Source organism: Dromiciops gliroides, chromosome 6 (assembly GCF_019393635.1).
Source record: "Dromiciops gliroides isolate mDroGli1 chromosome 6, mDroGli1.pri, whole genome shotgun sequence".
Classification (NCBI taxonomy): domain Eukaryota; kingdom Metazoa; phylum Chordata; class Mammalia; order Microbiotheria; family Microbiotheriidae; genus Dromiciops; species Dromiciops gliroides.
In genome coordinates, this window is record NC_057866.1 from 101,579,942 (window position 1) to 101,594,839 (window position 14,898).

Consider the following 14,898-nt stretch of genomic DNA (forward strand, 5'->3'; position numbering starts at 1 on the left):
CAGAACTGGGGCACTGCCCTCATTAGGTTGGGGCTCTACTTAGTGCCCCAAATGAACTGCCAATTAACTCTTAGCTCTAAGCTCTGGGTCTGAGGGCCAGCAGCCCTTAGTCATATACTCCCCCTCCTCCATCCCTCCCTCCAAGAGCCTCCTCTTTTCCTAGTCTCTGTGTCCAGATGGAGAGGAGCTGGTCCCAGGGACCCTTTGGGGATGAAAGGCCTGCCTCTCCCTCAGACCAAGAGACAGCCTGCTCTGTCTGTCTCCTCCTGGGAAGGCAGAAGCCAAGGTCCAGAGAGGGAAGAGATGGGGCTCCCAGACAGTGGACCCCAGGGTCCCAGTCCTTAGCTCCCTCTCTCTCCTTTATCAAAAGCTGACTTCTCCGGAAGATGGGGTGCCTAGGGATTGGGAAATTGAGGTGCAGAGGAACTATGGGCTTGGGCCAGGATTGAAGGATGACTGGGAGATTGGGACTCAAGTCAGGAAGGGACAGACCCAAGAAAGGTCTGCCAAGGAACTAGATATAGCTGGACCCTGAGTCATTCCTAGTGAAGGAAGATTTGGCTCTCAGCTGTCTCTGTGCCTACAAGGAAGAAGAAAGGGAGAAAGGAGAGTAACTATCTTTCTTGGTGCCTAGTAAATAGTAGATGCACAAAGGTGTTTGAGTGAATAAATAAACTATGAAAGTTAACAGGGTTTACAGCTGCACTGTTACAAACAGCATCCAAAACAAAGGCCACGGCCTTGCTGTCTTCTGCACCACATCTGGGGTGCTGAGAATGCAATCAGGACCCTGAGAAGACCAGAGCCAGATCCTTGAAGGGCCTCAGCTTATTTATAAGCTTAAAGAAAAGAAATTTGGGGAGGAGGTAGGGGGAGGGGATCTTCACTAAGTGTAAGTATGCAATGGACTATCTTGGAAAAGGAGCTTACATTTTGTTCTGCTTGGTCCCAGAGAGCAAAACTAGGAAGTGGGGTAGAAAGTTCAGAGGATGATTTCAAAGAGATAAAAGGAAGACTATAACAATTCAAGCAGCCCCAGAATGAAGGAGGAAGGATTTTTGGCAAGAGCACTGGACCAGGGGTAGCTAGGTAGCACATTGGATAGAGCCCTGGCCCTAAAGTCAGGAGGACCTGAGTTCGAATCCAATCTCGGACACTTACTAGTGTAATGATTGGAGTGATGCCACCTGCTGGAGAGTTACTGTAGGAAAGCTTCACCATGAGGAAAAGGTGTCTGAGGGCAAGCCATGTGGCTTATTCTTGGCGTCAGGAAGTGACGTTTGCTTGTGGGTACTGTCTGTCAAAACTACCAGCCAATTAGCTTGGAGCTGTGTGGACAGAATGTTCCCAGTTTCACTGGAGACTTGTGGGACAAAGAAGGGGTGAAGGGGGCAGCCAGGTGGCACAGTGGATAGAGCACCAGCCCTGGAGTCAGGAGTACCTGAGTTCAAATTTGGCCTCAGACACTTAACACTTACTAGCTGTGTGACCCTGGGCAAGTCACTTAACCCCAATTGCCTCACTAAAAAAAAAAAGAAAAGAAAGACAATGGCATCCTTTTTTTTTTTTTAACCCAACATTTCATCTCCTAGCAGAGGCAGCTAGGTGTCACAGTGGTAGAGCACTGGCCCTGAAGTTGGGAGGACCTGAGTTCAAACCTCAGACACTATCTGTGTGACCTTGGGTAAGTCACTTAAACCCAGTGGCCTTAAACATCCAGGGCCATCTCCAGTCATCCTGATATATATCTTGCCACTGGACCCAGATGACTCTGGAGGAGAAAATTAGGTTGGTCACTTTGCACAGCCCTTCCTCACTTAAATCCAATTCACTGCAAGTCATGACATCACCCAATGTCATGGTCCTCTTAGAAAATGAAGGTCAAAGCAACAAAAACCATCTCCTGGCTCTGCACCTTTTTTCTGCCTGTTCCCTTTACCTAGAATTCTCTGGCCAATCAATCATCTCTGCCTCCAGGCTTCCTTCAATTCTCAGCTAAAGTCCCATCTTCTGCAAGAAGCTTGTCCCAGTTCCCCCTTGATACTTGTGTCTTCCCTTTGTTGATTACTTTCCATTTATCCTCTATCTTTTTCCTACCTCATTGTGTTGTCTCTCCCATTAGACTGTGAGCTCCTGGGGATCAAGGAATTTTATCTCATTTTATTTGGGGATGGGTTAGCTTTACTTCGTATCCCCTCAACCTTAGTGCAGTGCCTGGCACACAGTAAGTTCTGGGAAACTGGGACAAAACTTTACAGCAAGTTTCTCTGATAAGGAACCTCAAATACATAGGGAACCTCTCAAATACATAGGGAACTAAGCCAAATTTATGAAAATATGATCCATTCCCCAATTGATAAATGGTCAAAGACTATAAACATTCAGTTTTCAGAGGGATTCAAAGCTATCAATCATCACATGAAAAAATGCTTTGTCATTATTGATTGGAGAAATGCAAATTAAAGCAACTCTGAAGTACCACTTCATATCGATAAGACTGGCTAACATGATAGAAAAGAAAAATGATAAATGTTGGAAGGGATGTGAAAAAAAGGGACATTAATGCATTGTTGATGGAGTTGCGAACTGATTCAACATTCAGGAGAATAATTTGGAACTAGAGCCAAAGACCAATGAAACTTCCCATACTCTTTGACCCAGCAATACCACTACAAGGTCTGTATCCCAAAAGTACCTATATGTACCAAAATAATTATAGCAGCTCTTTTCTGTGGTGGCAAAGAATTGGACCTTGAAGAGATGCCCATCAATTGGAGACTGGCTGAACAAGTTGTGGTATATAATTGTAATGGAATACTATTGTGCTATAAGAAATGAGCAGTAGGAGCAGCTAGGTGGCACAGGGGATAGAGTCAGGAGGACCTGAGTTCAAATCCAGCCTCAGACACTTGACACTTAGTAGCTGTGTGACCCTGGGCAAGTCACTTAACCCCAATTGCCTCACAAAAGAAAGAAAAAAAGAAAGGAGCAGGATGCTTTCAGAAAAACCTGTGAAGACTTGCAGGAACTGATGCAAAGTGAAGTGAGCAAAACCAATAGACCATTGTACACAGCAGCAATATTGTACTATAGTCAACTGGGACTTACCTATTCAAGACAATTCCCGAGGACTCATGATGAAAAATGTGATCTCCTCAGGAGAGAAAACTGATGAACTCTGAGTGGTAATTCAAGGATTTTTTTTTTTTACTCTATTTACTCTTCTTGATTTTGTGTGTCTATGTGTGTTTTCTTTTGCAACATGGCTGATAAGGAAATATCTTTTGCATGACTTCACATATATAATCATATTGCTTGCTTGCTCAAGGGGTAGGAGACGGATGGGAAGGAGGAAGAGAATTTGGAACTCAACATTTTTTCAAAATGAGTATTAATTTTTTACATGTAATTGAAAAATATTTAACAAAGTAAATTTAAAATATATATATTTTTAAAAGCACCTGCTTGCTGACAGTCACTCTGACCTGGGAGGCAATGAGGAGGGAGGAGGAAGGTGGCAGCTCTTTAGGAACAAAACAAGGTCAGGACCAGAGCTTTGAGGGAGCAAGGGGTGAGACAGCATTAATGGGGCCAGATTGGGACTAAGTTTCTTGGTCCTCTATCACAATTATATTCATCCTCCTGCTCCACCTTCATCTCAACCATTCATTTGTAAAGTTCCTTGGAATCATCTCCTGCCTTCCCTCCCTGCCTTTATCCACTTAAGCAGAACTTCAGTTCTTGAGCCTCAAACCCAGAGAAAAAGGCTAGAAGAGAAAGAGCCCTCAGAGAGACAGAGTAAACAAGAGGGGGAAGCAGAAAGAGAGTCATGGGGAGGGGAAAGAGGAACAGAAGGAACAGAAGAAAGGTGGAGGGGGGGAGGGAAGATTCATAATGGGTATGGGGGAGACAGAAAGCACAAAAGGAAAGAGGAGACAGAGGTACCGGAGAGGGAAAGGGGACAAAACATGAAGGAGGTTTGTGTTGGTCCTTAGGTATTCCTCAATAAAGAATTACACTTGGGGCAGCTAGGTGGTGCAGTGGATAGAGCACTGGCCCTGGATTCAGGAGGACCTGAGTTCAAATCAGACCTCAGACACTTAACACTTATTAGCTGTGTGACCCTGGGCAAAGTCACTTAACCCCAATTGCCTCACCAAGAAAAAAAAAAGAATTAAAGTGGTCTTTTGTTTAGTGCTAGGGAAAGTGACCAAATGGGGAGTCAAACAAAGACTTCACCCCTTGGAGAGGAGAGTTTAGAAACATTCTCCTCCTCGAACAGAAGGAAGGCCAAACCTTTGTAGAGAATAGATGGGGTGTCCACTTGAAAACTGGAAAGTTCCATTTTGGGGTGGGGTAGGGAAAGCTTGGATGCTTGTCATATTCCTGAGAGTTGAGGGGGATTTTTTTGAAATGATGATCCTGACCTTTCAGGTTATCTCTGTCTCCTAGCTCTAGTCAAGTAGTAGCCATACCTCATTGACTTTCCTGCTATAGAATTTTATCTTCCCTTACTTAGGTATGTCTGTCCTGAAATCTAGTTGTTCAGTCTAAACTTTAATAGTCCCCAAGTTCCTCGATATGTCTGTCCTGTTATCTGGTTATCTTTGGTCTTGCTTCTCACAGGAGAAACTTCTGTTTTATCCTAAGCCCGTGTCAAAGGGATGTAGGAGATAGGAGATTGAAAGGGGATAGAGGGGACATAGAGAGAAAAGAGATGGGGACAAAGAAGCAAGGAACTGAGGAGATAAAGGGGAAGGGGCAAAGGGACCACCCAGGGGTACATGGACCAAGGGCAGCACAAAACAAAAAAACAAAGAGCAGAGAAATAGAAAAACCAAGTTGGGGATCAAAGCCACAGGACAGAGAAGGGCTAGAGGAGGAAAGAGTGAAGAAAGTATTACTTTTTTTTTTTTTGCTGAAGAAAGTATTACAACGGCGATTGGGGTGGGGGGGAGTCAGAGAGGGAATGTAGAGACCCAGGACCACTGTCCAAATATTAGAGAGGAACCCAGTGGAGAGGGCTAAGGGATGAGGAGAAAGAAGAACGAGATAAAGGGAAGGGGAGAGGGAGGTGAAGGGTCGGGAACTACGGGGAGGTAGTGATAGACTTGTCCAAAGTTCCAACTCTTAATTGAGCAGTAAGCTTTACCTGGGGGAAAGCAGCTGGAGCTTTATTTTAAGCATAAGAGGTTTCTTTGTTCTCCTGAACTTGGAGATTTAAAAGAAAAAAAAAAGAGCAGAAATAGTTCTAGGACACAAGGACAGCAGCATCTTCTTTGATGGTGTTCTTTTCCTTTAAAGATACTTAGTCTCTCTGCAAGTGGGAAATCATGCTTAACTGACAACCAGCCCTGCCTGTGATGTATAAAACCCTCTGTGTGAAATTTCCTCTTTGGGGAAAGAAGTCTAATTTCCTTCTGCTCTCTGTCTCTCTCCGTGTCTCTCTCTGTCTCCCTGTCTCTCTCCGTCTGTCTCTCCCTCTATATCCATGACTATCTGTCTCCCCAGCTCTTTTTGAGTCTCTGTTTCTATCTCTTTCTGGGCCTCTAATTTTGATGTCTCTCTACCTCCCAGTCTCTATCTCTCCCTCTCTGTCTCTTTCCTTCCTGTCTCCAGAGAAATGATTTTAATAGCTCTGGCTGCATGTTCCTATGGAGGCCATGGGGAGTAAGGCCACAGGGGCCTGAGAAGCTGTGAGGAGAAGAGGGTTTTGGGAGACTGTCAGGGGAGATGGTCATCTCATCTGGGCAGGACAACTGGGGGCCCAAGGTTATTTAGGAACATCTACAGCAGGTCACCAAGTTGAGGGGGGTGAGCAGAACCCACTGGGAAAAATCCTATGGAAGGTTCCTTCATCCCATCCATCCCATTCCCCACCCTGCTCTTTTCCCCAGTTCCATTGGTATCTGCTAATTACACTGTCCTGGCAGGCCCAGGCTGCTCCATCCCCAGGCTGCTTATGCTCAAGCCCCCATCCAGGGATCCCCCTGCCTCTGACAACCTGCTCCCTCCCAAGAGAGAGGAAGAAGTCCTGAGTGCCGGCCAAGGTATGGAATGGAGAAAAAAGAGGAAGGAAAGATGAGTGAAAGGAGGAAGAGGAGAAAGAAGGGAGGAGAGGGGGCAGCTAGGTGGCACAGTGGATAGAGCACAGGCCCTGGAGTCAGGAGGACCTGAGTTCAAATCCAGCCTCAGACACTTAACAATTACTAGCTGTGTGACCCTGGGCAAGTCACTTAACCCCAATTGCCTCACCAAAAAAAAAGAAGAAGAAGAAGAAGGGAAGGGAGGAAGGAGCTAGATAAAATGGAATAATAAATCTGAAGTTCTAACCCTTAAAGGGCTATATACTATATACCTGTCAGGTATTGTCATTACTACTACTATTACTACCACTACTGCTGCTGCTGCTGCTGCTACAGTGTGTATCCACTAGGTGGATAGCTGACCTTGGAGCAAGACACCTTCCATACATACTAGTTGTGTGAACCCTGCAAATCTCATAACCTTTCAGTGTCTCCAGGGAACTAAGATGCTAAATTGCAGAAAAGGTGACAATCTGCATTGGTAGTTTCCTCATATGGGCCCTCCCTATACCAATCAAAGTAGAGGCCTAGTCCCTAATCCCCTTATTATTACCAGGAGGCACTGAACAGGCTGGGTTAGAGAAAAAGATTCACTTTAATTCAACAAATGCTTCTACTGGGCAGAACCCTGCACTGGGCAAAGAGGGCATCGGGTGGGGAAGAGAAGCAAGATGGTTGGTCCAATTGATCAGAAGGCTGAATTGCAGCAGGAGAGAGTGTAAGCAGAAAGGTTTAGTAAGGGGTTGTGGCAATAGTACATAAAGGGGGAATGAGAGATTGTGGTAAGGTGCTATTAGTGGGAATGGAGAGGAGACATGTTTCAGAGGTAGAATCAACAAACCAGACAACTGGGCATGAGACATGAAAGAAAAGAGTGAAAAATAGTTCTAGATGAGGGAAAATTGGAGCACTAATGCATTGTTGGTGGAGCTGTGAACTGATCCAACCACTCTGGAGAGCAATCTGGAATTACATCCAAAGGGCTATAAAGCTGTGCATACCCTTTGACCCAGCAATACCACTTTTGGGTCTTTTCCCCAAAGAGATCATAAAAAAAGGGAAAAGGACCCACATGTACAAAAATATTTATAGCTGCTCTTTTTGTGGTGGCAAGGAATTGGAAATTGAGGGGTTGCCCATCAATTGGGGAATGGCTGAACAAGTTGTGGTATATGAATGTAATGGAATTCTATTGTGCTGTAAGAAACAATGAGCAGGAGGAGTTCAGAGAAACCTGGAAGGACTTGCATGAACTGATGATGAGTGAGATGAGCAGAACCAGAAGAACATTGTACACAGTATCATCAACATTGTGTGTTGATCTACTGTGATGGACTAGATTCTTCTCACCAATGCAATGGTACAGAAGAGTTCCAGGAGACTTGTGATGAAGGGGATCTCCAAATCCAGGGGGAAAAAAAGAACTGTGGAGTATAGATGCTGATTGAACCATACTATTTCTTTTGTTTTGGTGCTGTTGTTTTTCTATTTTGAGGTTTTTCCTCATTGCTCTGATTTTTCTCTTATAACATGACTAATGCAGAAATATGTTTAATGTTTTATATATATATATATATACATATATATATATATAACCTATATTGGGGGGAGGGAGAAAAATCTGGAATTGGAAAGCTTGTATAAACAGATGTTGATAACTATCTTTGCATGTAACTGGAAAAAATAAAATACTTTTATTAAAAAAAAGAAAAAGGGGCAGCTAGGTGGCACAGTGGATAGAGCACCGGCCCTGGATTCTGGAGGATCTGAGTTCAAATCCAGCCTCAGACATTTAACACTTACCAGCTGTGTGACCCTGGGCAAGTCACTTAACCCCAATTGCCTCACCAAAAAAAAAGAAAAAAAGAAAAATAGTGCTAGAATTACAAACTCAAGAAACAGGGTGAATGGTAGAGACAGACGGAGATAAATAAGGAAGGAAGAGAAGGTTAAAGGGCGGTTGGAGATGCTTCTGTAGACTCTAAGGAGAGAGCAGAGATGGAGACTGAGATTTGTGAATCATCTGTAGAGAGCTCATAGCTAAAACCTTGGTAATGAATGGCATTGCTAAAGAGGAAGGTGTAGACCCTGGGCCCTTGGAGAATACCTTCTTAAGGTGTCAGGGTAAGAAAGCTTGCTGGTTAGAGGGCAAAATTAAGGGAGATGAAAATGTCCAGGAGGAGGTGGTGTGTGCAACAGGGTTAATGAATGAGGGCTCAGCAAAGATGATTGGATATGGCAACTAAGGGGGCCACGAGTGACTTTGGAGTAGAGTGGTGGATAGCAAAGGTAGATTACAGAGGACCAAGGAAAGTGGATAATGAGGTAGAGTCTACGATACTTTTTCTGGAAGTTTGTCAGTGAAGCATGAGCAATAAATAGGAAGGTAGCTAGGTGGTCTAGAAGAGTGAAGGGATGGTGCTAGTGATGAAAGAGAGAAAGAAGAGGTGGGAGAGACCAAGGACAATTATGGAAGCAAACTCCTACTATAGGAATTGGAAGGGAATCATATCGCAGAGGGATTAACCTTAGTGAGGATCGTTTGTGACCACTGGAAAGAAGGAGAAAATGGATTCTGGATGAATTCTGAGAAATGGAGGTGGAATTTGAGGAACGAAGGGGTTAAGTAATCTCGCAATGCAACCCAGACTCACAGAGCTAGAAGGGACCTGCGAGCTCATCTAGTTGAACCCATATGGGATCAGAAATCTACATTCCTGAAAATCAGTCGTTCCTTCTCTTCCCCACCCTGCCCTACCATCCTATGAAATACAGAACCAGGGAGCCAGTGCAGCTGAAGATCTTTATTTGTATTTACTTTAAAGACAGGAAGGGGGGTGGGTCATGTGAGGAGCAAGAACCATCAATAGACAACTTCCTCCTCCTGAGATTTTGGTTGCAGTTCACCCATCTGTTGGCCTGCCAACTGCACCAAACGAAGGAGGAAGGCACCGGCTGGTCCACCCAACTGGGTTCCGTTGCTCTTCTCGCTGGCCCTTGCTCTTCGGCTGCCTAAATCCTCTTGGCAAGCCGGCTCTATCATACAGGTCTCTGTAATTAGAAATGGTGGAAGATAAGTTGACTCAGATCCTGGAATGTTGCATGAAAAGGTATGGTGTGACTGAAGGGATATGGTGCCCAGCAGCAATGAGACAGAGGAAGTGGCCTGAAGGGGGCTCTCCACCTAAGCAGGAATCTCTGTTCTGGGCTTGCCTGCCAGGTTATGCCCGTGCCCCAGGTCTGAGTACTGAACCCTTGGAATCTGCATCTCCTCCTCTTTGTGCTTTTTCCAGGTCCCAGAAGACACTGGTTTCCAGTGCCCACCCAAACCCTAGTTTAAGGGGTTATTGACTTATCTGGGCTCTGGTGTGTACAGGTCTTAGAACATTTGCCCCATCCCACTCCTTCAAGTTCTATAACCCCTTTCAATTCACCATTCCACATTGGACAAACACTGATGACTATTATTCTATGGAGTCCTGTGCTGGCCACCAAGGGAGGCAAAAAGTTCATATGAAACAAGGTTACTGTCATCAAGCAATTTACATTCTGAAGCCCCTCCCTAGATGCTGCAGAAGTGGGAGGTGAGGAGAACTGTCAAAAAGAAAACCTGTGGTACATAAACAGAGTGTCACTGGGCTGTAAGAAAGGAGAAATGTGAAGATTTCAGAGAAGCTTAGAAGGGATGACTTATATGAACTGATACAGAGCGAAGAAAGCATGACTGGATCAACAGTGCGTAATGACTGCAACACTGGAAACAGAAAGAACAAAAAGCCCAAAAGTCATGTGATCCCAGCGATTAAGCATGGTCCAGGAGAACAGTTGAGAAAACGCACTGCTCCCCTTAAATCCAGCTCCCAATCCAGCACTGCTACTAACTCCCTTCCTGTTCTGCGCCGCCGCATTTCCTCTTCCTTATGTGCAATGGCCAGTCCTCTCTCCAGGCGTCACATAACCCCTTCACAGTTCCCCTTCCTTGCACACTGCCCAGTTCCTACATATGTTGCCTCCATATTTACTGCCTCTCTCTCCCTTTGTGCCCCATGCTGCTTCTTGCAGAAGCTCCTTACTCCCCCAGTCCTCATTACCATCAGTACAGCAGATCCCAGCAGCAGCGCAGCGTCCTCCATTTCCGCAGGATTTCTGGCCAGACAGGCACGGGGAGGGCAGGTAACTCTCTTCCTGGCACCTCAGGCTCTCAGCTGTGCCTAGGTAGCAGCCTAGTTCTTTCCCGCAGCAGATGTTGGGTCCGAAACAGTACCCTTTGCTCCCAGGACCACAGGGGAGGCACTGAGGGGAAGGGAGACAGAGGTGAGTGTCAGGGATCAAGACTCTTGCAGTTCAGAAATGCAGAGTAGTTCTGAGGGCTGGAAGAACTGGGACTAGAATGAGAAAATTTCTTACAAGGAGAGGTTCTTGGCTACTGCTCTGAGGGTTGGAGAGTAGAGAATGGAATCCAAAGTCTGCTCTGAGCTATCAGTGACAACCTGAGTCCTCCAATTGATTGCTTCTCACTCACAACTTGGACCTTCAGTGCTCTCTTGACCCTAGACACATTCCTTCTCCCCTTATACTTCTTTCTTGTCTTTATCCTCCCTTCCTCCTGCTTTCCCTTTCTGTCTTCCCCCTTCTAATCACTTAACTAACTTTTCCTTTTTCTCTCTCTCTTTCCTTCTCCCCTCATATCCATTCCTCTTTCTTCTTTCTTCTCTTCCTTTCACCTATGTCTTCCCCTCCCCTCTGTGCTTTCCTAGGGACTCTACCCATTACTGTGGGTTCTGCTTCTGCCCTTGTCAGTTGCCTGGACTCTGGTTTAGGGACCTCGGTGTTAACTTGGTCAGTCGGCTCACCTACCTTCATTCTGCTCAGGAAAGTCTGCCTTTCTGACCTCATTTCTCAGCCTGAGTTTGAACTGCTCACTCCTCTCTTTTCTATCTCCCTCTATCCCCTCAGCCCAGGACTTTCCCACTTGAAAGATGGGTTGGGGCAGGCAGGGGTAGCTACTTAGCTTGCCTTACTTGGTTGCTGGCCAGGGTTCTGAAGCAAACAAACTTAATCTCCAAAAGGTCACAGCAAAGTAACTGGTCCTTCCCTCACTATAGCAATTTGGAAAGACCAGGAAAGGCCAGAGGTACCAGGCTGGATGAAGGGACTGAACATGCCTATCAAACACTGAGAAGTCACTCATTTGTGGAGGATAGAGGAGGATATAAGATCAAAGTTTTTTCCAGCTCCCCTGAAAACTGAGGGAACAAGTAGGAAATACAGTAGGTTGTAATTACATGAGGTATCTAGAAGAAAAGAAGGTATACCAGCCTTTTACTTAGAGCAAAGGGGAGTAGTAAAAGATAGCCCCAGTGTGCACTGATGCCCACATAATGCTAAAAGACCTAAAAGAAAGAGACTGACATTTTGGGTGGAAACCTATGAAAGCTCTAGTGGGAGGACATAGACAATGCATGGAGGGACTGTAACATGCACTGTTGGAGTAAGTCCCACAGATCCCCAAAGAGATCACAGATTCCTTGAAGGAAATCTAGCAGAACTTCCTTGCAGGGAGCAAAATCACAATAAGAATTGATGCTGCCTTCTCTGGGGAACACATTAATTCCCTTCTCACTCTCCTTCTCTGCCATCTGAGCAGCCCACATTAGAAGTCCTGCCAGTGCCCAGGAGTTGACTTATGGGATCATATGGGAGGAGACTGCCAAATCCTGACTTATTAGCTCCAGCCCATTAAGAATAGAGGGTTTCCAAGGTACCAACTGGACCATTTTCCCACTATGGCTAGTTTTTGCAGGCAGGGACCCTGGGAAGCCCGAAGGGCTGGGGAAGAGGGTCCCTCTGAGATTACTCCTTCTGGACCCACTGCTCTGGCTTGGCACTGGATAGCACAGCACCCCAGGCAGTCTCTCTGTCTTCTCCTGCCTTGGCCCTTCTTGCCCTTGGACTCCTTTTCTTCCTGAAATACTACATTGTATCATGATGCTTCCTTCTTCTTTTCCTGACTCCTTTTACCCATCTCTGCTTCTCTCTGCTGGCTTCTTTCTCTCCTTGCCTCCATCTCTATCTCTCTGTGTCTCTCTGCCTCTCACTGGCTCCTTTCTCTATCTCCCCCTTTTCCTTTGTCTTTTGGACCTATCTTACACAATCTTTTGGCCTCCCTTTTCCTGCTCCCTTCTTTCTCTCCCCGCCAGCTGTCCCTTTCTTTCCTCCATCAGCCTCATTCTGTCTCTTTGCCTTCTCTCTGCTCCTCTTCCTTTTCTCTGCCTTTCTATCTCCCTCTCCATCTTTATGTTTCTCCTCTTGTCTCCCATCTTCTACTTTTCTTTTCCTCTTTATTCTTTCTTCCCAGTCTTTTTATTTGTGGCTCCTCACTCTGAATTTCCTAGTCCCCCCCCCCCCCAATCCTTACCTCACTGTGTAGCCTTCTTGTTATGGGATCCCTCTAGTCCCTGCAGGGCACTCTCTTCAGGACCCCTGATGGACCGCCAGGTCCCTCTACAAAGTCTCCTTAGACCTAAGCAAGTCCCAGTGCTGACGCACTCTCCCCTTCATAGGGCCCTGACCTGTCTGGCCATACCTGTCTTAGCGCTGTGGTTGTGTCGGCCAGGTCACGCTTGCCTCCCCTTGGACAGTTCTGGAAGTAGCAGGCAGAGGTGAGAGCAAGGAGGCAGAAGAAGCAGGCCGACAGAGTGGTGACTGGCATCTTGGCAGCTGGCTCTGGCTGCGGCCGCTGGGCTTCACGGAGCTGTCTCTGGTTCTGGTTTCAGGGCTCTCCGCTGCTTATTTATACACCAGTGTCTCCCCTTTGAGACCGCCATGACAACGCAGCCTCCCCTGGCTCCCCCCCTTTCTTGTTTCCTCCCCCCACCTCCATTCCCCCTCCTGAACCTCCCAAGTGCCTCTCCACGAACCCCAGGCAGGCAAGCAAGCAGAGAGTTCCATCCTAGTGATTCAAGGCTCAGGCTCAGAGCCTGCCTTGTGCCTACTGGTGTGCGTGGCCAGTGCACGTGAAGGCACCTGTATGTGCGTGTCTGCATGGACATCTAGGTGTGTGCTGATGGCTGAGCTTCTGCTTGTCTGAACTGGACATGAAGCCTCTGATGGCCCCACTCTCTGTGTGCGTGCATGCATGTGTCTAAGTGACACGTTACCATTTACTACTTGTGAATTATGACAGAAACCTTTGGATGTGCCAGGTGTGTATACAAATCTCCCTGTCACTGCCTCTTGGAGTATTCATTTGGCAGAATTGTCTGTGTTCCTAGAGCTCTCTCTCCAAGGGGGAATGGCAGGGCCTGAACCTATTTGAGTGAGTGAGGAAAATTCTCTGCACTTCCTGTTCAGTCTTCAAGATTTTGATTCTCTATCTCAAGGGTTAAGGAGAGCCCTAGAGAACAAAGCTTTTTCCTTGTCACAGACCCAAGTCCCTAAGAGAAGGGAGATTCTGGATGTCCAAAGGCAATATGGGGGTAGTTGAGAAGGAGCAGAAACTTTTGGCTGAGACTTATAGGTCACAGGAAGAAGCAACAAGCCCCAAAGGTGATAGCTATGTACTGCACTCCACCAACATCTTGTTTCTTGAGAAGGCTCTGGGAGTGGGAAACAGATCAGGGGAGACCATCAGTTTCTATTCTAGGAGTCCAGGATGCTCCTCACTGCTGGGATGTGTGTATGTATTCTCTTTTTAATATGCAAAAATCATAATAAGAATATGCTTAGCAAGGAAATACTCCATGGCCCCCAATTGCAAGGTTTGCTTCTAAGAAAGCTTTCCCCAAAACTCACTTGTACCTCTTATCTCTGCTTTTGGCTTCAGGAGAAGTGATGAAGATGGAGGAGCAGACCCAGCGTATCTGTTCCCAATCAGCCTGAGAGCTGAGGGCCCCTAGGTCAGATACTTAGAATTAAGTTCAATCTCCTTGTGCCTTTCACTTTGATTCCTGGACTAACTTAAACCTTTGATTTCCTCTGCTCAATGGATTCTCCATTGTTTCTCTTTCCCTTTCTCCTCCAGCCTTTCCTCCACATTTTTTTCCTCTTTGGTTTTAATTCAACTGAATTCCAAATTCCAAATTCCACTTAATTCCAAAACCAGGTATTCCTCACCCACTCTGTTCCAAACCCTGGGGGCTGAGGAAAATATAAAGATTATGGAGTTTTCAATCTAGTATTGGGAACTCTCTCTCTCTCTCTCTCTCTCTCTCTCTCTCTCTCTCTCTCTCTCTCTCACTCACTCACTCACACACACACACACAAAACCACCTCTCACTAAAGACTATGAGACGATATACTAAATTGGTGCAAAGTGTTATGCAAGGTCCGAGGGAGGAGAATGTACAAAGGGGAAGATCAGGGAAAGTTCATTGAAGAGTTGGGCTTTAGAGAATGAGTGGAAGGGGGCAGTGGCTAAAGCACCAGCCCTGGATTCAGGAGGACCTGAGTTCATATCTGGCCTCAGACACTTGACACTTACTACCTGTGTGACCCTGGGCAAGTCACTTAACCCTCACTGCCCCACCAAAAGAAAAAGAATGAGTGGGAATTGGGGGGGGGGGCAAAAACATACATGACATGGGGAAGGAAAAAGAATCTTTAACAAAAAAACACTGGGAAGACTTGAAAGCAATTTGGGAGAATTAGGTTTAAATCAAATGCTTTAAGTTTTTCATGGATATTTGGTTTGAATGCAAAAGGTCACACCATTAAAATATTAGATGACATTTAATAGATGAGTTATGCAGAGAAATTTGGGGATATTTGCATGATCAGATGTGGCATGAAAAGGGATATTATACCTAATAGC

At 45.9% G+C, this 14,898-nt stretch overlaps 1 protein-coding gene across 1 annotated transcript; it reads right to left on the reverse strand.

The window, feature by feature from the left end:
- Window positions 1–8,875: 8,875 nt before the first annotated feature.
- On the reverse strand, window positions 8,876–14,091 carry LOC122730581 (arginine vasopressin). The gene is made up of 3 exons (XM_043969757.1): window positions 12,673–14,091; window positions 10,178–10,379; window positions 8,876–9,137 (listed from the first exon to the last, which is right to left on the reverse strand). Exons 1-3 carry the CDS (start codon window positions 12,796–12,798, stop codon window positions 8,950–8,952), a joined length of 516 nt encoding a protein of 171 aa, XP_043825692.1. The 5' UTR covers window positions 12,799–14,091; the 3' UTR covers window positions 8,876–8,949.
- Between the last annotated feature and the right edge of the window lie 807 nt (window positions 14,092–14,898).

What these genes read in the sequence shown, in the direction of transcription:
- LOC122730581 (XM_043969757.1), bottom strand. Translation starts at nt 12,798, where the DNA reads ATGCCAGTCACCACTCTGTCGGCCTGCTTCTTCTGCCTCCTTGCTCTC. An exon ending in CAACCACAGCGCTAAGACAG is followed by an intron (nt 10,380 to 12,672) that starts GTATGGCCAGAC and finishes CCTTCCCCTCAG; the next exon opens with TGCCTCCCCTGTGGTCCTGG. An exon ending in TGGGATCTGCTGTACTGATG is followed by an intron (nt 9,138 to 10,177) that starts GTAATGAGGACT and finishes TTCTAATTACAG; the next exon opens with AGACCTGTATGATAGAGCCG.